Source organism: Apostichopus japonicus, chromosome 14, assembly GCF_037975245.1.
Source record: "Apostichopus japonicus isolate 1M-3 chromosome 14, ASM3797524v1, whole genome shotgun sequence".
In the NCBI taxonomy this organism is placed as follows: domain Eukaryota; kingdom Metazoa; phylum Echinodermata; class Holothuroidea; order Aspidochirotida; family Stichopodidae; genus Apostichopus; species Apostichopus japonicus.
In genome coordinates this window covers 8777264-8802240 of record NC_092574.1, presented here as the reverse complement: position 1 = coordinate 8802240, position 24977 = coordinate 8777264, and the positions used below count along the sequence as shown (strand labels likewise).

Genomic DNA, 24977 nt, shown 5'->3' with positions numbered 1-24977 from the left:
TTTGGCATGTTCGTAAATCTTAATAGCCAAAAGAACAAGGTTGTTCCTACTATTAAAATTTCGACAAATGGAATATCACCGGGGTAGTTATAGCGACACATTGACGGCCAGTTTGGTACTCACACGAATTTGACCCTTGACCTCTATTGATCTGACACGGAACCTTTTGGTGTTTTTGCATTAATTTGCGCATTGTAAACTTAATTGTAAACTGAAACTGATATTTATTTATTTATTTATTTATTTCAACTTTATTTTAAGAGGGTAGCTCGTTTAGCAATAGCTAATCTTCCACGAGGCCCTCTGATAAGACATATAAAAATATAAAAAGTAGGAAAATTTAAGAAGTCATAAATACAATAATAATGCTTAATAAAATAGTTTAAAAAAAAAAAAGTTTTTAAAAAGACACACATATGTCTATGTAGACAGACATGATATCACACGTAGGTTTAAGTGCTTCGCGGTCATGGTTTTACCATTTTGGTCTGTTTGTTTGCTTATGCATTATTGAAAACGTGCTTTTCTTTGTAATTTGACCTCTGACATTTGACTCTTTAACATTAAGTCACAGGGAGTCCCTACATCCCATGCCCACGCACATACAGGTACTTGCCTTATCATGAAGCTCACCATTGCCTTATGGTGAAAAGACAATTGGCGACACACTTTTTCACACAAATTTGGCCAGGTTTGACCTTTGACCTTATATGATCCCTTTGGCGTCTCCGTATTACCAATTGCACTATAAATTTACACAGCGTGGTATCTTGCACAGGGTTGAGGGTTTCGACCATTTCGTCAGTTTTATATGGGCGTAAAGGCCTAATGGTCAAAATGCTGCTTTTTAATCGACATTGACCACTGACCTTTGGCCCTAGCACAGACCTAAAATACATGCTGGGTATATGCTCTATGTGATTGCGCAATACATTTCTTATCCAGGCACACCGCTGATAAACAAAGTTATTCAGTAACGTCCTCTGAACAGGGTACTATCTTTTCCGGATTCATAATAAATAACCAGTAACAAGCGTCTAACTTTCATTTTGATATAGAAACTACTCGTAAGTACAACTTGTTTTGCCTAATAAAATCAATAAAAGATATCTACAAGCTAATAGTGGACTTCGGGAGGCACAACTTCATAACTTTGGCTAGGCCTCCAGTAACCTATCATTAGGTTAGTGTAACTTCTGAGTTAATAACGCTACTTCCGTGCCGTTTCACGTATTTCATATAAGCCAGGCCTACACCTACAGTAGTTCAAGATAATAACTGAGGCGAGTTCAAATCCATGGGTTGACAAATGGAAGTCGTAATCAAATCTGTGAATTAGTTTTTTCTTCGATCCTATAATGGAAGTAATGTTCAAATTCTTCTCCTTCGTCTTAATTGGTTAGGCTACATGGTCAAGTTTACAATAACTTATGGTGGACTTTCAGTTAAAATTTAAGACTTTGAACAAGTTAGCTATTTTAATTTTGACCCACTGTCAAGCAAATTCTTCGACTTATAATGTAGGTTATCTAACTAGACAAGTTATATGTAATCATAATTTTACACACGTTTTCAAACTCTGTTGAAACATTAGGCTAGCAGTATATGTACAGTTACTGTAAAAGTATCTTCCCGAAGGCTATGGCCCAATTTTGTTATGCATTCTAGCTCATGTGTCGTCTATTTAGTTCATGACATTATTGGTATATAAAAATATTGATAGAAAGACAAGCACACTTCATGTGGGTGTTTATTTGTGCCACTATGGGAAAAACCTGAAATATTCCAAATACTGTGCACAGTGCACCATATTGGGTTAAAAAGCAATAAAGACTTACTGGGTAAAACTTCATTTTCGGCACACAATTTGTAGATTTAAAGCCAAGTCTATATCATGAGAGTAACAAAAACCTGCTTTAGGTCAGCATTTAGCATCTTACTTTTTTAAATATATGTCACATTATTCAGATTTTTATTTGTTCGAACCAAAAGAGACTCAGATGGAATATTCAAAATGTTCAATAGTGGCTCTGTTAAGGATTTCATTGTGATGTGTGATCTGTAACCTGTCATTAACTGAATGAAAACCATTTTGCTTTCTTCAACAGACTTTTTTTGTGAAGCAATGACAACACCTTACGAACAATTTGATAATCTATCCGAGGATAACAATACAGCAGATGCGAGCGACGATGCAGACTGGACGATGGGGGACATCAGCGCACCGCAGAGTCAAGATGTTCGGACTCTCTCCGAACCAGACCCGGAACTAGGCAAGGAGATAAATGGAAATGCCATAAATCACACCAGTGTGATGGAGAGCGTTGATCCATTTGACGTTGGAATACCAGCCAACGGTCAAATCCAGTATATTCCAGATCTAAAAGATATGAAATTGAGTAAACATACGTAGGTTTCTCATATGAGCACTTTTTAGAATTTTGCTTGTTATTTCTCATCGGGTTCAAATATTCGGAAAATGACGTGCAGCATTTATTTTCAATAAAAAGTCTTTATTAATGTACTGAAAATATAGACAATCATTCTAAAACAAAAAAATCCCACTATCATGCCCATATATCTAAGAGTTTACTTTCATTTAATATGGAGTATATCATTTCTATAGACAATAATGTTAGACTGGACAATTCTTTTGGTTTGCTCAGAATGTTAAATTGGATAAACAATTAAGCAGATGCTTTAACCAGATAATTAACCTGATTGACAAGAGTGAAAGGTGACCCCTGACTGCTAGATTATAGTTATGTTCATGAAGAGATGATCACCCAATTAATAGTCAATGTTTATGCTACAGGCTGCATCATGAAATATAGTATCCTCAACAATAACAATTACAACAATAACACTGAAACACTGCTTTTTACTGATTTATTGAAATGCTCGTTCACAGGAAACGACGCTTAAAAGTCAAGAAATTTGTGGAGCACCTCTACATTAGGTAAGTTTAACAGCATGCAGGGGTCTATGAGATTTTGTACAAGTGTGATCAAACTGTTCTTAGACAGTACTGTTGCTAAATTACGAGGAATAATACCCATTTTTCAGTTAGCAGACATCACTCGAAACACGGTAAATTACTCTTGAATAACTACTGCTATAAAACCTGGAAATTGCTTCCGAATGATATAAAAACTGTTAAATCTGATGTAACGTTTAAGCGCAAACTAAAAGCCCAACTAATTGAAAACTACGCTGACTGAGTATTGATTATCTCATGTTTATTTTTCTCTACTCTTAATTGTTACCTGCTTTCATTGTTATTTGTTATTTTTTGGTCGCTAGCTCGATAAACTACTATTGTTTTTCTAGTGTCCTGTTTATACTATATACCACTTTGTTCTATTGTTCTTTGGTATAGACGAAATAAATGAAATGAAATGAAATAATTACAAGGGACAGGTGCTGTAGAAGAACCTGCTAAACAAATTATGTGCTTTAACATAAAATTGGTAAACGGTTTCCAATTGAAGGCGGCCATTCCAATAGTTTTAAATTTGCTTTCAAGGGTGTTCTAAAGTCAATATAATAGCTAAGTTATTATTATAAAGTCTGCCATATTATTTAGTTCTGTGAAAAGGCCTTGAAAAACCAGTACTCATTAGTTTCAAAGAAATAGAAAAGAGAAGTCTGTAAACAATGTGTTACTTTATTTTGTGTTGGAGTAAATTTACCAGTTATTTCCTGACAGAAGTCACTGTGTTATAATCTCATGTTTAAAGTTACCCAACATGTTGTTAGCCCCATCACTCTTTGAAAGTTATTGACTTGATGTGTACAAATAACAACACTGAGAAGAACAGGGACACACATGTGAATATTCAAAGAAAGTTTTCCTGTGTGCTGCATCTGGTCTTCATGAATTCTTGACAGTCTGGTAGCAAACACCAAACAACACTAGAGAATGTATTTATACTTTGGATAGATAAATGTTAAGATTTTTCTAAAAATGTGAACCAGTGGTATGATGATGCAGAGGTTGAGGGCATTAGAGACAATGAAACCTAGAATCTGGGAGGTCGTGAGTTTGACCCCTGGCCAGCCAAGGAAAGGTGGGTTGTTCATCCAGGAGATATCCACAGCTTCCCCATTTGAAGTGGTCTTTCGAATTGTAAACAATTTCCAGGATGAGCTAAGACCTGTAAATTGTGTAGCCACTCGACGTTTACTGTAAGTAATAGGCCATGCAGCTTCCCCCTCATACATATATGTATACGTGTCTTAGCATCGTAAAATATCTGCCTTCTAGGCCGATTATTATTACAAAGTTAGTTTGCCTCGTATGATATTATTTTTTTGAATTTTATGCCCACATTTCTACCAGTACAGCAGTTTCACAAATCACAAAAAGATGGGGGGGGGGGAAAACATTACGTTTATCAGACCTTACCACAACGAGAGTTTTGATGTTTGATAATTGGTATTATTTTATTATTATATTATTTATTTGTTTTTTATTTTTTGCAGGATTCTGGGTGTGATCATTGTCATTGTGGATATATCTATCGTCATTGCCGATATTGCAGCTGACCCAAAGAACAAGAAAGCCATTGAAATTTATGATGTTATTTCTCTGACCATTTGGTGCTACTTCTTTGTGGAGATAAGCCTCAGAATATTTGCTAACGGGTAAAGTTTATGTAAACTTTCATATCATAGAGGGACAGAAACCCAACATCTTTGTCTTATATGACAGAGATCTTTGTAAAGAAAAAAACTCAAAAAAAGCTAGGAGAAATCTTGTTCAATTTGGGAGATGAATCCTAGTTTAAAAATGATGTCTTGGAGCTTCAAATGGCTTATATGACAGAGAGATCTCTGGCTTATATCTCAGAGAGATCTCTGGCTTAGGTGACCGAGATCTTTAAAGAACAAATCTAAAAAAAATCTAAGAGAAATCTTGTTTGATTTGGGAGATGGATCCTAGTTTAAAAATCAAATCTTTGATGTTATAAAGTCCCTCCGTTATGAAACCTTTTACTTTCTCTTGTTATTGGTTTGCTTTCTGAATGTATTTTCAAGTTTGAATGTTAACAGTGTGTTAACACTGAAACTAATGTCATCACTTAGGTCATTATGTTATTAAGAAGTGCTATATTTTAGATCCGGCATCTGCAAAACCCATCTCAATTACAGAAATAAACATTGTAATAGATCAAGAAAAATTTATTTATTTATCAAGGCGTACGTGACCCAACGATGTCTTCTTTAAACTTGACCAAGCTGTAAGCTTTTTGCGTGAAAAGAAAATATTACGTTTGTGATAATGACTCATAATGTCCAAGTGGAATAACAATGTTTCCTTAGCTCTTTGGGCAAGTTGTTCTTGACCACTAATGATGGTACGGTTTGTGTCTCTTCAGGTCAGTATTTGATTATTTAGCTCTGGGGGTGGGGGTGTTGGGATATTGTACTATGATTAATTTCAGTGGTTGTTTCAATATCAGTAGATTTTGTTTTACTGCAAAGTTTCTGTCAAAATTATTTAAATAATGGTCACTTTTCATATATGGTATGCTCATTTACAATAAAGCAAATTTTTTCCCCCTTAATCTCAAGCTGTTACATGGCTATGTTAGGTACAGCAAGGAATTAATGTGATTAAAGAAAGGACACTGAACTGCAACTGTTTTGTGTAGAGCCGAGAATTTGGTGTTATTTCTTATCTATATTGTGACTTACACAAATTACCCTAGGTGTGTGTGTGTATAGATCTATACTTACAGCAGGTTCAAAGTACTTTGTTTAATGAGGGGTCTGTCACAGTTAATATTTGTCACACACTATAGGTGTATAAAGCCATTTAGTATCAAAGGTGAGTGTTCGTTGGAGGAGATCAACACAAACCTGTAGGAATGCAAGGAACAATTGGTCTCATTGTTTAGTAATTAGCAACCTTGCAGCGCTGCTGTGTCAGATAAAAACGAGTACATTGTTTAGTTCCTTTCGAGTAGGCATAGTAACCTTTGCCTTCATAATAAGAACAAGTTAATGAACCTCACTATCACAGGATTAATACTAGCAGGTCTCACAATGAATTAAAGGTAGTATATACAGTATAGGCCCCAAATTATAGCACGCTATAATTGCTAAAAGTTTTCAAAAGTACTTTCCTGGGTGTCTTTGTTATCCAAATTGTTCCCAGACATTCTAAATGAACACACAAGATGACTGAATGTCCCAGTGAGGTACATTTCTTCCAAGGTGTTAATAAAAACAGTTTTAAGAATGTTGACCAAATGTGACCATATTTGAGTATGTGGTATATCTGGGGCCAATACAGCATTCCTTTAAATAAACAATTGTAAGAATGTCACAGTTTGAGACGAATATGTAGTTAACCCACAAGACTTGGTAGTAGGCAATTTTTGTATCGATCCATTTTGCATGTACCAGAAATGGACAAATAAGGACAACATTAGTACATACAGGTTTCAGCTCATTGAAATTATTACATGGCAATGAAGTTTTTGTTCTCATTGTAATATCCCCAGAAAATTCCTTTTGGTATACACTGTAAACAATCATTTGAAAGGAAATGAAAAAAATTGTCAAAGTTGTTAAATTTCTTGATCGGAAAAAATCAAGGGGGGGGGGGGAGATATGGTTGGTTTGGTGATGGGATATAGCCCAAGGCAGGAATGAAATACTACATATTCTCTTTTAAATTCATATAAGTTATAAAAAAATACTATTTGTACAACCAACTCCAATCACGTCTTTTTCATACCTCTGTCTCATTTTCAGACGTATGTTCTTCCGCACTCCTTTTCCGGATATAATGGACCTGTGCATTGTTATAATCACGGGAGTCGTAACGTTCACTTACATCATTGCAGACTTTACCGGCGCTAACTCAGACTATGGAAAGTGAGTGTAATCGATATTTATGAAAGTGAAAGATAAAGTGGGTCTCAGTTGATACGCGCTCTGACTTTTGAAACAGTCGCCGTGATGAGGGAGAGCTTTATCGTTAATATTCATAATTTGTTAACAGTGTGTACTCGTATTCTAGCGTAGTTGCCTGTACTCCCCTGATGAAGGATTTATCTAAGTACTCCTAGTTGGGGAATTTTGGGGAACCTGTGGATGCTAGTGCAGAGATTAATTACATGTACTTGTGTTTTAGAGGCTTGTAATTTGTACTAGTACGAATAGACAGTAGAGTATTGGTACTCATGCTGTTGTACTCCTATTTACAAGTCTGTTAACAATAGTCTTTGTAAGAACACCACAGAATATGTCTTCACGGTTCACCATCAGTGCCTTGCTAAAAGACAGAATGTTTGCTTTCTCATGTCTTTACCTGACTCATTTCTAATCAAAGGTTAAATTTAGTCCCCCCAAAAATATTGATAAAAATAAAAATATGGAATAATTCTTGAAAAGATGGTTGTCTGCTGAAGTTGGTATGATTATGAAATGTGGATGTACTCTTCTGGTAAATAGTTTTTTCTTTTTTTATCAATTAACAAATTGTGAACTGTTTTGTAGGAATAAACTGGTTGATTCGATAGGTGGCAACTTATAATGTTTCATCTGTTCCCTCCATAGATTTATTCTAGCCTGCCGGTTTATACAGGTGGCAACTGTTAATGTTTGATCTGTTCCCTCCATAGATTGATTTTAGCCTGCCGGTTTAACTGGCAACTGTTAATGTTTGATCTGTTCCCTCCATAGATTGATTCTAGCCTGCCGGTTTATACGGGTGGTTATGCTGGCTCGGCTCATCAGTGAAAGAAGACATTTAACTAAAGCATCTAGAAGGATGGTAATTAGTGATAACTGGACTATTTAATTTTCTTGCCATTGATGGCATCTTTCTATTTGCAGTCCCTTGAAAGTCTTTTAGATACAATTGTCCAGGTTGGACTCTCACAACCGAACAATTCTGTCGTCAGATGTTAGAAGGAGTTAGTTAGAACTCTTGTATTATGGTTACCCATTCCTTGACCTGAAAAGAATTACACTTTGTAACACACTGAGAACATCCCTAAACCTTAATCAGCATAAAAGGATAATGTTTATTGATACAGTTATACTTGTTATTTTCATACACACATGTCTACGTCCTTCCTGTTAAATTAGGCTAATCCAGCAATAACAAGTACACTTGTGTTTATTTTTACAACCCCTAACAATATACTAGGACTATTGTGCAATAGCAGACTGCATGTCCCTTCAAGAGAGAGTGTAAAAGGAATGCAAAGAATTAAATTTCCTTTTCTCCAGTTTCCTGCAAGTTTAGATCTCGCAGGCAGAACCTATTCCGATCATTTCAGCTCATAATCCAAGTAGAACTGTAATATTCAACATGAAGCCCTTTGCGCAAATGTCATTTGAAGAATTGCTATCATTAAAGACAGATATTTGATGAAGGGAAGGAAAGAGAAGAGAGAAAAATGTGAAAGTAACCTAAAAGTTATAAAGTTAAAGGCATTGAAGACTCCCCTCAAATCGCATGCGGCCATCTGAAAAAGTTAACTTTCTGTTGCTTGCAAATGTTGTTTTGTTTGTGTCGCTACAGAATGCAGACAGTAATGAAACGTGATACCTTTATTGTTATCTTTAGCTGGACCTGAGATGTCCATCGCTGTACCGTTTGTATACCGTGCTGTGGGTATTGGCCGCAGCTGTATGAACTGACTGTACACTAGTGTCTAAGTACCGACGGTAGCAAGCTGTGTGTGTATTTTCTGGGATCGATGGTGGTGTTTAACACTTCTGTTACACCTCATTGGAAACTAGGTCAAATTACCGGCATTAGACGTTTCTTTTGCGCGAGTCTTCACACCCTTTAATCTGTTGATAGTATCACATGCTTCCATATCACCTCATCTCATCAGGTATCGGAAAACAAGAGACGTTACAGAAGTGACGGGTTCGATCTCGATGTGAAATGTGAAAGTAACCTAAAAGTTATAAAGTTAAAGGCATTGAAGACTCCCCTCAAATCGCATGCGGCCATCTGAAAAAGTTAACTTTCTGTTGCTTGCAAATGTTGTTTTGTTTGTGTCGCTACAGAATGCAGACAGTAATGAAACGTGATACCTTTATTGTTATCTTTAGCTGGACCTGAGATGTCCATCGCTGTACCGTTTGTATACCGTGCTGTGGGTATTGGCCGCAGCTGTATGAACTGACTGTACACTAGTGTCTAAGTACCGACGGTAGCAAGCTGTGTGTGTATTTTCTGGGATCGATGGTGGTGTTTAACACTTCTGTTACACCTCATTGGAAACTAGGTCAAATTACTGGCATTAGACGTTTCTTTTGCGCGAGTCTTCACACCCTTTAATCTGTTGATAGTATCACATGCTTCCATATCACCTCATCTCATCAGGTATCGGAAAACAAGAGACGTTACAGAAGTGACGGGTTCGATCTCGATTTGACCTACATTACAGGTAATTCTGACAGTTTCCATAGTTAATGACTTCATCAAATAACGAGGAACTTCCATGCAGCATATTTAATGAGCCTCTGCTGATTTGTTTTTGGAAAGAAGATGTTATTCTTTTGCATGATAATGTTGTTTAATATTTGTTCTGATTTAGTAAACAGAATCAATTTCATGCGACAGATTCAAATTCCGTTAAAACTAAGTCTTATTTTATCCGTCGTAATCAAGTTCTAACTAACTATATAACAAACTGATGAGTAACCTTTTGATGAGAAATATATCATTTAGAATCAGTATGATGATTTTAGAGGGCCCCTGTGCTAATAATCACTGGTTTGTTTACATGATATTGTAAAAGAACCTGCAGTAATAATATCCTGTATACTGAAGTCCTGTATATGATTGATACCCACTCCACACTATGTGATGATGTGTGTAAACTTCCTGTTTGTTGCCTTGTTTGTTGTCATTGTGTCCTTTGTCACATCATCCAGTAATAAGAATGTAACCAGAGATGTCTTACAATGTCCCATATTAGACAACCTTCCACACGGCACTTTGTACACCTCATATTGTCTTTGCCATATATACAGTCATTCTGTCCTCTGTCCCCAGTAGTAAAGTCTTTGTTCTTCCTATGCTTGATTTACTGTACATTTCAAACCGTGCGGTCATGTGTTTACGCTCTCTACCACCCCCCCCCCAGTGAGAGTCATAGCGTCCCCTGTAACATCAGCTAGTTGTAAGAATGTGACAAGCCAGTGAAGTCAGTATTTCCAATGCATGATTTACTGTACGTTTCAAACCATGCAGTCATGTGTTTAGGCTTTCTGCCATCCCCCCAGATAGAGTCATAGCATCCCCTGTAACATCAACTAGTAGTAAGAATGTGACAAGCCAGTGAAGTCTGTATTTCCCCTGCATGATTCACTGTGTGTTTTAAGCCACATGGGCCGGTGTTTACACATCTCGTTGTCTTTTTAGTTGCGTCCTCTGTCCCATCGACCAGCAGTAAAGTATGCACAATGTCTTACACTCGATTACTGTCCACTTAATATTATACATGTATTCATATGATTACACTTGTTGTCGTCTCCCCAGATAGAGTCATAGCGTCCTCTTTCCCATCATCTGGCAGCCAGTCGTTTTATCGTAATTCCATCGCAGACGTGTCCCGTTTCCTGAACAGTAAACATGCTGGACATTACAGGGTCTGCAACTTATGCAGTTAGTATAAATAAAGTTACTTTTCTTCTCACTGTAAAAAGTTGACTTTCATTGGCTGGACAATTAATAGTTAACCCCACATATCTCCTTACAAATAGTTTCCCAGATTCGATATCCTGAAGAAGTTATGAAAGACTCATAATTCATCAACTGTCTATCTAGACAACAGGCATGAGCGAATTCGCAGAATATCCGTGATTTCTTTTCTACCTCGGGCACAAAAACTATTACTCTAACACACTGTAGCATACGCAAACTGGAGCCTATACCGCAGTTTTTGCAAAGTTCCGTGATTTTTTTTTTACCCCAAGCTCATCACTGAGACGAGATCAAAAGCAACATCTTACACATTAAATTTGCTAATATTTTGATTGATTTTCATCATTTTTGCTCATTTTTCAGGTGAGAAACATTATGATGAGTCGTTCTTCAACAACAGAGTGGCCAGATTTCCTATCGATGACCATAATGTGCCCTTACTACAGTAAGTAGCATTCACCCTATTTGTAGTTTATTTGTCATAAAACGTGTTACATTGCAGCATCAACAAACGGTTAAGTTTCGCTCTCATAAAAACGTACAGGAGATACAACAGACTTCGGATACTCACATAAAATGTGACTGTCACTCACATTTGGCAAACAAATTTCTGAGGAACACCATCAATTTTATAAAGTTGTGATGATTTGAAGTGAACCTAGTGCTTTATAGTTCTTCATTTTGTTTCCATACTTTATTTTTGGTTTGATTTTCAGCGAGTTACAGACATTTACTGCTCAGTGCAATCAATGGACACAGAATGACCCTGACACAGTTCTCTTTGTCCATTGTAAGGGTGGAAAAGGTAAGCAAGAAATGTATTATTAAAAAATGATAAAAGATTGACAAATTAACTCTACAAATGAACTTAATGCTTTGCTAGGAATTCTCTCCACAACTTAGCAGCTGTAAGTAAAAAAAAATATATATAATTGTTAACCTCTCATGCTCCAATTTGAGACTTTTTTTATTTTTATTTTTTTAATATTTTTTTAGGGAGAAACATTATTTCTGCCAATTATACAGGCTTCAGTTGGAAAGGAGTAAGAAGTTGTTTAAAAGTGTCATTGATATGAACATTTTCACTTTTAATGCTATTAAACATTCAATGCCAAAATAGTGTGCCCCATGTTCAACTCTCATGTAAGATTTATTAAGGCACACAAGTGAATCATATTGTCTGGAAAAAGAAAAAGTTGTCTATAAAGAATCTTTGAAAATGTGCAGCTTAACTGGTTGTCACATCAACCGTGTTCACAGGTAAAATATAAAGCAAAAACATAAGTAAACACACATGATAAACCTGTCTTTTTATAGAACCAATTTCACAATTAAAGTCAAATGTTTGTGCATGTGTGTCAAAACTGAGTAGAAACGTGCAGATTTGACAAGTGTGAAATTTTTTTTTCCAATCTGTGGCAAACCGGAGACAATCAGAGGATGCTAAGCCAAGAATAAACAATAAATGAAACATCTTGGAAATATTTGTGTCGCAGAAAAACTTGCTACTTACACTCATTTTCACACATCGGATTTCTCGCCAAAGATTGTCACAGATTCCTTTGTCAACCTGTGTTTTCTGGGGTTTCTACATATTTTTCCAGCAAACCTGTGGTTATGGGTGGCAAAGAGTGAAAATTGGTAAAATCTGTCTCAATGTGTCTTAATATCACACTTTTCATGTAAAAACCTCTCAGGGGTGGTTCACATCTTTGAAACCTGCCACAGGTTCTTGAAAACAATATGGAAGGTACAATATGGATATTATTCCTCATATTAAAGGGAATGCTTTAACCATAAAAGGTTCAAATTTAACATTTTTTGGGTGTTAATTTTTTTCTTTCTCCAGGGAGAACAGGCTTAATGATTTCCTGCTGGCTGTTAGAGAACGGACTATATCGAACAGCAGAGGTAAGACACCAAGGATGCCATCTAGTAATTACTAGTCAGGCAAATCAGGGTAGTGGCACTGAGATTCCAACCTGGTCAGAATAGATGAACCGGCGAACCCGGTTAACCTTTTTCAAATGGTAGCAGTTTCCAAACCTAATGTCCTTGTGGCCTTAATTATTGGATTTATGTTGAATTTTTGGGATTTTGGAGGATGGTCCTTAAATGCTTTAAGGGTGACAGTAAAATGCATGTTGAGGTGTAAGAAGCAGTGACCACATTAGGACTTGCTAGCATATTGGGAAATAATATCCATGACCCTAAAACGAACTTGTCTAGCTTCTTCATAGGCAAATATGCTATGAATTTTACAGAGTAATTCCGTAGAGGGTAAATATGGTATTGAAAAGCCACCTGCAGTGATAGAAGTTATTTTTGTGCCGGCGTTCTCTCACATATCACAGCTACCTCACATTAATAATACTTTTGAAGTAGAACAAAAGCTAGCTGAGTACTATACTAGCACATACTACCATAGACAGAATGGGCACATATCATTGTCATAAATAAGCAATGGGAAAAAAAATTTAATTTTTGCCATCTGTTTATTTGTTTTGTTTCTTTTGCTAGGAATGTTTAAAACATTTTGGAGACAGGCGAACAGACTATGAGGAAGGTAGCAAGTTTCAAGGTGTGCAGACTCCCAGCCAGGTATGTGAGAATTTCATTGCTTCATAGTAAACTGTTTATATTAGGCTATTATTATCGAGCTTGTTTATAATAATCGCCTACGCTGTGCATTACTGACAGACGAGTTCCTTCTCCCCATTTAAGTCTTTTATGACATGTACAACATCAACTTTTGCTTTCCTATTTCAGTTTTTCTCTTAATCAAATTAAAAAGCAAAAGTTGTTATTACCGGTTCATGAATTATGGCCACAAATGAAACAAAAACAAAAATTGTTGTTGTGAAGTGGCATTTAAATTTAAATTTCATTTGCTCAGTTTTTATTAACAGAAAGCAAAAGTGGAAAACATAGATAGAACGTTAATTACCATAACAAGGCTGAATACATTATTGCAACAAACAATTATGTAGGTAGTTTGAAACTGCTTACATATTTCATTTTCATTCGTTTTCACTTTTCCATCACACAATATGTACAATACTAGGTGCAGCATGTAATGAGCTCACCTGTCCATAAACTTCAGTAACAACCAAGGTGCTTATATACAATACCACACTGGAAAAAGAAAATGTTCCAAAAAAAAAAAAAAAAATTGGAGAAAGTAAGCCAGGAAATGATGAAAAGTTTATTATCTAAAAGGAAGTTGCGTGGTCAGAGTGAAAGTCCTGTACAAGCCCTGCAAGGCACGGCTCCTACAAGTTAATTGGAACTTTTTCTTTTTGATTGGGAAAAACATACAATCGAGCAATTTAAAGTAACAAATGAGATAGAAGATGAGCAGTACAAAAATTTGGAAGCTTTAAAAGAGAGAAGGGAGCTACTTAGGAAAGCTTCTTAGGAAGTTGATAAAACACAAGATAGTATCTAAAACAAAAATGGATTGCTGACCGGGAATTTACAAAAGAACCTTTTCGAAAAGATGAACAAACTTTTGGCTAGAAGTGGATTTGGCCCAGTGGTTGTCAAGGTTACAAGTCCTCTGCTCTGACCAAACTATCAAACCCTATCACAATAACCTTGTTTGGTTGCCATGGCAAAAGGGACAGTGTTACCAGGGAATCTCACCCTCAGTTCCATTTAGCTCTTTCTAAAGGCATTGAAGACTCGCCCCAAACTGTGTGCGGCCATCTGAAAAAGATAACTTTCTGTTGCTTGCAAGTGACGTTTTGTTTGTGTCGCTACAAAATGCAGACAGTAATGAAACGTGATACCTTAATTGTTTTCTTTAGCTGGACCTGAGATGTCCATCGCTGTATCGTTTGTATACTGTGCTGTGGGTATTGACCGCAGCTGTATGTTCTGACTGTACACTAGTGTCTAATTACCGACGGTAGCAAGCTGTGTGTGTAATTTCTGGGATCGATGGTGGTGTTTAACACTTCTGTTACACCTCATTGGAAACTAGGTCAAATTACCGGCATTAGACGTTTCTTTTTGCACGAATGTTCACACCCTTTAATGACAGAGTATGGGTTTATAAACTCACGCAATTCGTTGAAAAGGGAAAGAATAAAACTCCTGTTAGATATTGACTGAGTGAGAATCCTTAGAATCAGGGAATTAATGTTGCAGCCGAAAAAGATGAAATAGGAAAGGATTTTTGGACTCGATATTAATTGTCTCTAATATGAAGCTGCTGTTTTACTCTGTCAAAGTTTTCAATCTCTCGCATTTCATCTTCAAAGGGACGGTACGTCAATTACTACGAGAAGCTGAAACACGAATATGATGGGAAAATTCCACCTCCGAGAAAACTGAAACTTAGAAGTATAAAACTGGAGAAGTTGTCAGGTAACTTAGTAGTTCTTTCTCGGAGTTTTTAATAAAGAAGTGGTTAAGAAAAGTCATCAGTATGCTAGCTACCAACATTACTGGAGTGTAAAAAAAACTTTCTAAAAGTTTTCAAGTAGGTTTTTCTTTCTGTCACTGCTCTGCGACCCTCCTAATTGTTCCCAGATATTTAATGAAGACATCAAGCTCTCTCATAGAGAGACGAGCCTTTGTCCATGGCACCACCATGGTTATAGAAGTTTAAAAATGAGAGACCCTTATTTATCTTTCTAGCAAATTCTGGAGCGATACGGTTCCGTCAAAGCTCAAAACTGGTACCATAATGGTTTGGTGCACACATGATAATGTTCTGGTAGGTTTAGCAGTACTCATGAGTTGGTGTTATCATGGGGTGTTGTACATGTGTTGGTACATTGATAGGTGTAAATAGTTCAGTTGGTGTTCTCATGGGGTGTTGGACATGTGTTGGTGCATTGATAGGTGTAATAGCTCAGTTGGAGTTCTCATAGGGGGTTGGATATGTGTTGGTGTATTGAAAGGTGTAATAGTTCAGTTGGTGTACTTATGGGGTGTTGTACATGTGTTGGTGCATTGAAAGGTGTAATAGTTCAGTTGGTGTTCTCATGGGGTTTTGTACATGTGTTGGTGCATTGAAAGGTGTAATTGTTCTGTTGGTGACCTCATAGGGTGCTGTACATGTGTTGGTGCATTGAAAGGTATAATAGTTTAGTCGGTGACCTCATGGGGTGTTGGACATGTGTTGGTGCATTGAAGGTGTAATAGTTCAGTTGGTGTTCTCATGGGTGTTGTACATGTGTTGGTGTATTGAAGGTGTAATAGCTCAGTTGGAGTTCTCATGGGGTGTTGGACATGTGTTGGTGCATTGAAAGGTGTAATAGCTCAGTTGGAGTTCTCATGGGGTGTTGGACATGTGTTGGTGCATTGAAAGGTATAATAGTTCAGTTGGTGTTCTCATGGGGTTTGTAAATGTGGTTGTGCATTGAAATGTGTCATTGTTTTGCTGGTGTTCTCATGAGGTGTTGTACATGTGTTGGTGCATTGAAAGGTATAATAGTTCAATTGGTGTTCTCATGGGGTGTTGTACATGTGTTGGTGTATTGAAAGGTGTAATAGTTCAGTCGGTGTTCTCATGGGGTGTTGTACATGTATTGGTGCATTGAAAGGTGTAATTGTTCTGTTGGTCACCTCATGGGGTTTTGTACATGTGTTGGTGCATTGGAAGGTGTAATAGTTCAGTTGGTGACCTCATGGGGTGTTGTGCATGTGTTGGTGCATTGAAAGGTGTAATAGTTCAGTTGGTGACCTCATGGGGTGTTGTGCATGTGTTGGTGCATTGAAAGGTGTAATAGTTCAGTTGGTGACCTCATGGGGTGTTGTACATGTGTTGGTGTATTGAAAGGTGTAATTGTTCTGTTGGTGACCTCATAGGGTTTTGGACATGTGTTGGTGCATTAAAAGGTGTAATAGCTCAGTTGGAGTTCTCATGGGGTGTTGGACATGTGTTGGTGCTTTGAAAGGTATAATAGTTCAGTTGGTGTTCTCATGGGGTTTTGTACATGTGGTTGTGCATTGAAATGTGTCATTGTTTTGCTGGTGTTCTCATGAGGTGTTGTACATGTGTTGGTGCATTGAAAGTTATAATAGTTCAATTGGTGTTCTCATGAGGTGTTGTACATGTGTTGGTGTATTGAAAGGTGTAATTGTTCTGTTGGTGACCTCATGGGGTGCTGTACATGTGTTGGTGCATTGAAAGGTATAATAGTTTAATTGGTGTTCTCATGGGGAATTGTACATGTGTTGATGTATTGAAAGGTGTAATAGTTCAGTTGGTGTTCTCATGGGGAATTGTACATGTGTTGGTGCATTGAAAGGTGTAATAGTTCAGTTGGTGACCTCATAGGGTGTTGTACATGTGTTGGTGCATTGAAAGGTATAATAGTTTAATTGGTGTTCTCATGGGGAATTGTACATGTGTTGGTGCACTGAAAGGTGTAATAGTTCAGTTTGTGACCTCATGAGGTGGTGTTCATGTGTTGGTGCATTGAAAGGTGTAATAATTCTGTTGGTGTCCTCATGTGATGTTGCAAATCTACTGTATTTATCTGTCTTTTTACTTTTCTTAAAATGTTTTGTTTTCCTTTCCTTGCTCACACATCTTGAGGGAAATCAATTTTAAATGTGGTTACTTTTAAGGAGTTAAAATTTTCCTTCTGTTTTGTTTAAATATGACTTTTAACCTGTAGTGTTGTTTCCTGACTTGTAGGCATCGGTAAAGGGGATGGCCGAGACCTCAGTTTCAAAGTGTTCTGCGATAAACAGAAGGTGCATCAGGGTAGATTTGATGGCAATGTTAACTGTAAGGTAAGGATGACGGTAATTGATCCTTCAGTAAATGATCCATTCAGTTTAGAGTAGATAATCCTATTGGGGATCTTCAGCATATCTACAGATGGCGCTATATCATATCAGTCCTAACAGAGCCCTATCTCGATTAACTGCTCTGAATCTGTCTGCCTGCTAGCAAGGAAAATAATATCAAGATGAGCATCTCAACTGAAATTTGAAAATTTACATTTTTTTGCCAATTTGGTTATTTTGCAAGGCCTTTTTCAAATTTTGGCCAAATTTGTAACTTTTTGATTGTTTCCAAACCCATGTGTGGGATAGGTGGCGCCATCCTGTTTGCCTGTCAGCCAATAATTATCCCAAAATGAGCATCTGAAATGAAATTTGAAAGTTTAATTTTTTGGCCAAATTTGGTTATTTTGCAAAGCCTTATGATTTTTTCAAATTTTGGCCAAAATTGTAACTTTTTGATTGAATCCAAAATCATGCATGGGATCAGTGGCACCCTCCTGTTTGCCTGTCAGCCAATAACTATCTCAAAATGAGCATCTGAAATGAAATATGAAAGTTTAATTTTTTGGCCAAATTTGGTTATTTTGCAAGGCAACAGCCGTATGATTTATTCAAAATTTTGGCCAAAATTATAACTTTTTAATTGAATCCAAAATCATGCTTAGGATCAGTGGCACCCTCCTGTTTGCCTGTCCGCAAATCATAATCTCAAAATGAGCATCTGAAATAAAGTTTGAAAGTTTCATTTTTTGGCCAAATTTGGTTATTTTGCAAGACTATTAACCTTATGATTTTTTCAAATTTTGGCCAAAATTGTAACTTTTTAATTGAATACAAAATCATGCATAGGATCGGTGACGCCCTCCTGTTTGCCTGTCAGCCAATAATAATCTCAAAATGAGCATCTGAAATGAAATTTGAAAGTTCAATTTTTTGGCCAAATTTGGTTATTTTTCAAGGCTATAACCTTATGGTTTATTCAAATTTTGGCCAAAATGGTAACTTTTGTTTCCAAAGCGTTTCCAAAATCATGAGGAGGAACGGGATAGGTAGCGCCCTCCTGTTTGCCTTGCAGCTATTTAATTACCCAATTATGGGGAATGGTTGAAGATATCCCAGTGGAGATATTGACGTTTTATTCCATCAAGTTTTAGTTAAACCTCATGCTAGAATGATTCCTTTTTGAAGCCAGTCTTGTATTCACAAAGGTCCTGAAGATATCAAAATATTTGAATGTTGTTACTTTTTGTTCCCCAGGCCATCTACGACCATGGAACGGATATCTTATCGTGTACGGTATTGAACTGTCCACAACTATCAGGAAATATCAAAATCAAGTTTGAATCAAACTCAAAGGTAAGAGAGGCACTCACACTCCTGCTAAACTTATATATCATAAGGCATCAAACACTGCTGAACAGTAAATACTACAAAGCTTTCAAAGTGGAGATGAGTTGATTTCATTTCCAAATTTCTTAGAGCAAAGAGCAATTAAAAGGGATTTTAAACTGGAAGCAAAAAGAGTACCAAATTGCCTAGAAAGACAGCCTTTCACAAGTTTTGTCCCGGTAACATTCGGAATATGATTTTTATAATTTTTGATCAAAGGCTGAAGAATATCGTGGAAATGATTTTCCTGAAACTGCCAGAGAAATCTGCTCAGTCTCTTGTAACTTTTATTATTGAATTATGGCCCCATTTAAGAATATCAAACATTTCTTAATTAATTGATTAATTAATTAATTAATTGAATGGAACCACAATGACTGTTTGCAAATGTCTGAATACCTGAAGACACCTAAATAGACCACTCTTCATTTTTGCTTCACATGAGTGTAGCAAAAATGTCAAGCAGTGAAAAGGTGTATGTATGTCAGTGTGTATGTATGTCAGTGTGTATCAGTGAACATACATTTCAAGGTTGTACCTAGTACCAGCCATGTACTCACTGCAGTTGTGTTCAACAAACAAACCTGTACTTCTTATCGACACTTGAGGGACTTTCATAAAATGACAAATACGAGTTGCTTCCATGTGCATTGCTTAGCACATTCTTCTACATGAACAGGTATTTATACTAATGATGGAGTGAGTATTTTCTGTATAATTTTTCTCTGAGATGGTTCCCTTCCATTTTCCTTGTTTTCAGAAAGTGCCAAAGAGTTACGACAAATGCGCTTTCTTCTTTTGGCTACATTCATCATTCTTTGAAGGAGACCGGTGAGTCAATTCCATCAATCAATAAAATTTAAAAAAAATGAAAAAGATGTGGATTTTCTTTTCTTACTTAGTCTGATTAGGTAGTTTCTGTGAAACCACTCCTGATTATGGTAGATCAATGTTACATACATTATCCAATAATTTATTAACTAGTGAATTAAAGGCTTAAGTGGCTGTATGTATGAATGTTTTTATATATATCTATATATATAAATATATACACAAACACACATATATATATATATATATATATACACACACACACATATATATGTAAATATATTTATACGGGTGTCTGCATATAAAGCGGGAGGCCCAAGTTTGAACCCCTGTGGAGGCTGGAAGTTTTGCAGCTCTGGATTTTCCAACAATTTCATTGTGTTTATATAGATATATATCTCTCTTTCTCTCTCTATCTCTCTCTCTCTCTCTCTCTATATATATCAGTGTCTTATTGATTATTTGAGCTTTATCCTGGTTGTGTATACAATCAAGGTTTAATTTTCAACATGACAAATGATAGTATATTTACAAATTTGTTTTTTTTTCTTTAAGTTGATGTTTAAAAATGGCTTAATACATATCAGTGTTTATTAATTATTCAAGCTGTGGCTCATATATCTGCAGTTTACAGTTCCGTATTTGATTGATTCGTCAACAGGTTGAGGCTTACGAGGGACGAAATCGACAATCCTCACCTTCCTCGCAACCAGCATGTCTATCCGCCGGAGTTTGCTCTGGAAGTTCATTTGAGTGAAGTACACGATACACCAGAAACATCAACAAGTTCTCTTTAATCTTTACTCTTGGCAAGAACAGCTTCCATAGTCCCAGCATTGTTAGGAGAGGACAGGCGGTGCACCAGTCGGAGGACGAAAGTGTCGACGATGTTAATCACAAAAGTGAGTGATGGTTTAAGCAAACCTCTCTGACCCTAGGTTTACTTCCGAGGGAACGATCATGAAATCAGGTTTGATATAGTTTTGTTACCTGAACGAAGACTGTTTTATACTGTTACACATGCCAGAGAAAAAACAAATAAATTAAATCACAAAGATATCAGAATGTATTTTTGAGAATTTTTAGCCAATTTAAGCTTGCTAACGATATTTTTTCTTCTTGTACACCTGATCAATCGTGGAAACCCTTTTTTTTTTTAATAAGTAGAAAAATCATGTATTTTACCATAGCGTGCAAAATATTCTCTTCCTATGTTTTTGTTTCATTTTGGAGTTGACAAACCTTGAATATTCATTAACTATTAATTTTTGGTGCTTTCATGTGAATCAGCTTTGAAATTTTCATTTACCTTATTCCCTCCACATTGCAGCACTTCCTTTAATTTTGTTGTCGTTATTTTCGTTTTATTATATTCATATGTGCTTTTTTTTTTTGGATATTTGATTTGTTGATATAATAATGAGCAACTCTTACTAATAAACACACATTTGAATAGCTTCTTAGCTTTACTAGTGCAACAATATGTTAATAACCTATGAGTCTACCCTGTGTTATTTTCAGTTAATTATAAAAAAAAAAATATCACATCTGTCATTTGATGAAGTGTTATTTGGTATTTTTCAAGGTTACCTGATTAATATGAAAAAAAAGCTTATGGCTATTTCAACAAACCATAAAAGGTATTTCCTTAGGAATATTCCAGAGATAACCTACTTGTAGGTTCTGGTACCAATCATTGTGAGATCCCCTACCGCACTAACTTCAGATCTTTTCAAGAATATCATGTTTATTGAAAATGTCTCGATATCTATTGTACTTAATTAGCTTTCCTGTAAACTTAGGCCAAAACCACTTTTTGTGTGTCATGCAATTCTGGAGTTGGAGCATTCGGCACTTTGTGACAGTAATTTTTTAAAGACAATGGCCTGGGGATATCTCGGTTGTAATAAAACAAAGATATAGTAAAAAGAATTTTTTTATATTAAAGTGAATGACAGGAGTGAATTATAGTGAATGAAAAGTGAATATTAAAGTATCTGAGAAACAGTAATGTGTACTTAATTGTCAGAATGACCAAAGCAGCAAATCATGCCAAGACCGAACTTTCACCAATCTGCTAGAATTTAAATGTCTGTGATGCTGCAGGGATCCCTAGTAATAATGTACTTCTCAATGTTTGGTACACTTTATTTTATTTTATTCTTTTGTGTGTGTGTACCATGTCTCCATATTTTACATCTTCTCATGTTTATTAAGGGTCTTTCCATATGTCACCCATTTTGGACCAGGTTTTACCCACCACTGTCATATTCCACCTCATTATTTGCTTTGTGGCAATGGTGCTTCCACACTCAGCAGGGTTATTAATAATTTATAGAAAGGAACCTCAATGTGAGATTTGACAAACTGTTTTAAGAGAGATTGCCAGATTCTTTTTTGCTATGATGCTTTATACTTCTATTGTAGAAAACGTAAAAAGAGAAAAGAAAAAAAATGTTATGCTTCGAATGTTTCAAATCAAGGAATATTTTACCTTTATGTATATTTTACCTTTATGTATATTTTACTAACGGCAGTGATTGTTATACGGTCTCATCCTCACAAATACTAGTAAATTATGAACTGATTATGGGACTTGAATTTCAGTCTTTCAACGGGCACTGCACCAGCCTCCTCTTAATTTCTGGTTTACACTTACAGTAAAGCAAGTTGTTCTCAATGTTATTCTAAATGAAGAGCAAAGTCATGTCGGTTAAAGTTAGCTCTCTCCAGCTGGTCTTTTGTTTAAACTTCCTAGGTATGGTGCACAACCAAAGCTAAATGGTGTTACAAAGTTATTTGACTAAAATACGGGTTTCACTGAAGGACTTGTCTTGTCGCTCATTAAGAATGGTGCACTGTTCCAAACCAAATGGTGTTAGAATTGTTTGACTATCACACCGGCTGCAGGCATGCCTCATTATTTTATATACTAGGTTTGGTGCACAACCCAAATGGTATTTGAAGTTATGTGACGTACACTGCAGGTCTTGTCTTTCACTCACTCACTTGGCCATTTATTCCAGTGTATGCAATGAACTGTAGGCAATAAAACGTGTGTTCCTGGAGGACACCTATTAACCTAATATTCAGCTAATATATGCTATTGCTCGGCTGGGTGCAACCTTTTTCTACAGTTTATTAATTTATGTTTTGCCCAATTATTCACGTTTAGTACCTTCATACTGTAGTGTATTTTAACGTAAAAAGTCAAATCAGAAATTATGTATATTTTTTTCCCCCGTGCTTTCATAGAGTACGATTTAAGTAAATGTAAATAATAGAATATGTATGTATGTAATATACACCTCTTTGAATAATCCTATGCAATAATGAGTAGTCTTCCGGTAGGTGTGAAGATGACCAGTCAATATTAACATTCATATCTTACCAGATATTGTTGTGCATAAATTAAATTGCTGTAATTGGGGGCTCTCCAACTGTACAATAGAGGGCGCTGTCCATGTCAGTCCTATCTAGATCAGCAAAACTGTGAAAAGCTTCAGGCTCTTGACTGCAGATGATCACCGTACTGTGAGTTGTTCACTAGTAGTTCATACAATTTTGTTTGTTACTATTGAAGAAAAGATCTCTTTGAAGAAAGTTTCAGGTCAATGTCTCAAGCACCCCTTCCCTAACCTACATTTTCTAGAGCACTTTTGTCCCGCGTTCTGCCAAACTGCTCAAGGGAAACCTCAATGCAGTCATTCTCACACTATGTCTGTATGTAAGTCGTACCCTGGTTCACTGCTTGAAGGCACTATCGCGCGATGGTGTTCATTGATTCAGAGATTGCTTTGATTCGAGTGGTTTCTAAATAGTACAGTTTACTGCATTTAGGACAGATATGACAGTGCCCACTTCAGAAATGCTGGAGGGCCCAATTTGGAGGGCCCTGGAGGGCCCAATTGGTGTTCACCGCTAATATGATAATCACAATAATGGTAATAAATACATTGTTAAAAGTGCAGAAAAATCCAGAAGTAGTAACTTCGCCGGTGCTAAACAATCAAAGTAAGATTGTGTAAGAAAGTGGAAAGTAGCACAAAATTGTGTAAGAAAGTGGAAAGTAGCACAATTCTTTAAAGCAATATGACATTGACAAAAATGGCCCACCTCTTAAACAAACTTTTAAACCAAATTTTCCTTAGATATTTGGGTGGGGGAGTTCTTTCAAAAGATCTGTCCTATAAACTAGAAGAAGTTGGTCACTTTTGCTATACTGAGCAAACAAAAAGATAATTGTGCTTAAAAGTTAAGATTATTGCTTATGAGGCAAAGCTAAGATTTTGCTTAAATTCTAGTTTCCTCTATTAATTAGAAATTTACTTTCTTGTTGTAATTAAATATTACTAAAGTTATCTGGTACTGTGGTGCTCGAAATTGGTGGTGTTTTATTTAATTGCGGTAAACCCACCTGAGAAATCGAATGGGTTCTTGAATTGGTGAAAGTATATAACTTAATTGGAATAAACCCACCTCGGGAATCGAATGGGTGCTTGAATTGGTGGATGAGTTTGACTCTGTTGGAGTTATTCCACCTTGGGATTTTTAATATTTATCGTGTCTTTTTTCGTGATTGAATTCTAAGACTCAATTTACACTTTTCGGTCTAATTGTGTCAGGAAAAAGATTGAATGCTGACATCACAGTTCTTTCAACCAATTAAACTTAGCGATATATATTTATAGAACCAATGTAATTTAGATTTTTGTTTTGCTATGATACACCAGTACTGAATGTAGGATAATGAGACATTTGTAAATAACCAGGAGAGATCGTAAAATCATTATTAAACAATGTACAATAACCAGGGAAAATTGTTTAATTATTATGAAGAAACATTTGAACAATTAATGAAACAATGTACAATAATTAATAAATGATAATGTACTGATAGCTGAATACCTGAGATTGCAATAAATTCTCCTGCCTCTGTCTTCTTCATCTGTGACCAAATCTTCCTTCGCTCTTTTTTATCAAGTGACATCATTGTACACTGCTGAGAGGTGTAGGAAGCTGTGAAGAAAGTGAGGAGGGGGAGGGGGTGGGGGCAGAAAACCACTGGGGTCATCACCAGAAGACTTTTAGTTTTTAAGATGCTACGGTGACACTGACAGGACATCGAATATATCACCTTTTTTCCTTTTTGGTTTCGATGATAATCGTAACCTATGCATTCATGCAGGCGGAGAGTGTTATGTGTGTGTGTGTGACGCCGGGCTTGTAGACACGATATCTCAAGAGGGGAAGCTTGGATCAATCTCATATTTCGTGAGTAGATAGACCACACGATATCTCAAGAAGGAAAGCTTGGACC

At 36.3% G+C, this 24977-nt stretch overlaps 1 protein-coding gene across 2 annotated transcripts; it reads left to right on the top strand.

Annotated features, from left to right (window-relative positions):
• The first annotated feature begins 806 nt into the window (after positions 1 to 806).
• On the top strand, positions 807 to 24600 carry LOC139979553 (phosphatidylinositol 3,4,5-trisphosphate 3-phosphatase TPTE2-like). 2 transcript variants are annotated; one of them, XM_071990479.1, is made up of 17 exons: positions 807 to 1067; positions 2109 to 2409; positions 2912 to 2959; positions 4486 to 4647; positions 6766 to 6888; positions 7699 to 7789; positions 9362 to 9425; positions 10523 to 10648; positions 11051 to 11132; positions 11404 to 11492; positions 12537 to 12598; positions 13208 to 13288; positions 14953 to 15058; positions 17343 to 17440; positions 18695 to 18793; positions 19587 to 19657; positions 20319 to 24600. In XM_071990479.1, exons 2-17 carry the CDS (start codon positions 2126 to 2128, stop codon positions 20452 to 20454), a joined length of 1722 nt encoding a protein of 573 aa, XP_071846580.1. In that variant the 5' UTR covers positions 807 to 1067; positions 2109 to 2125; the 3' UTR covers positions 20455 to 24600. The 2 variants fall into 2 exon arrangements, with proteins under 2 accessions (XP_071846580.1, XP_071846581.1); XM_071990480.1 differs by having other exon boundaries at positions 1057 to 1183.
• The last annotated feature ends 377 nt before the right edge of the window (positions 24601 to 24977 follow it).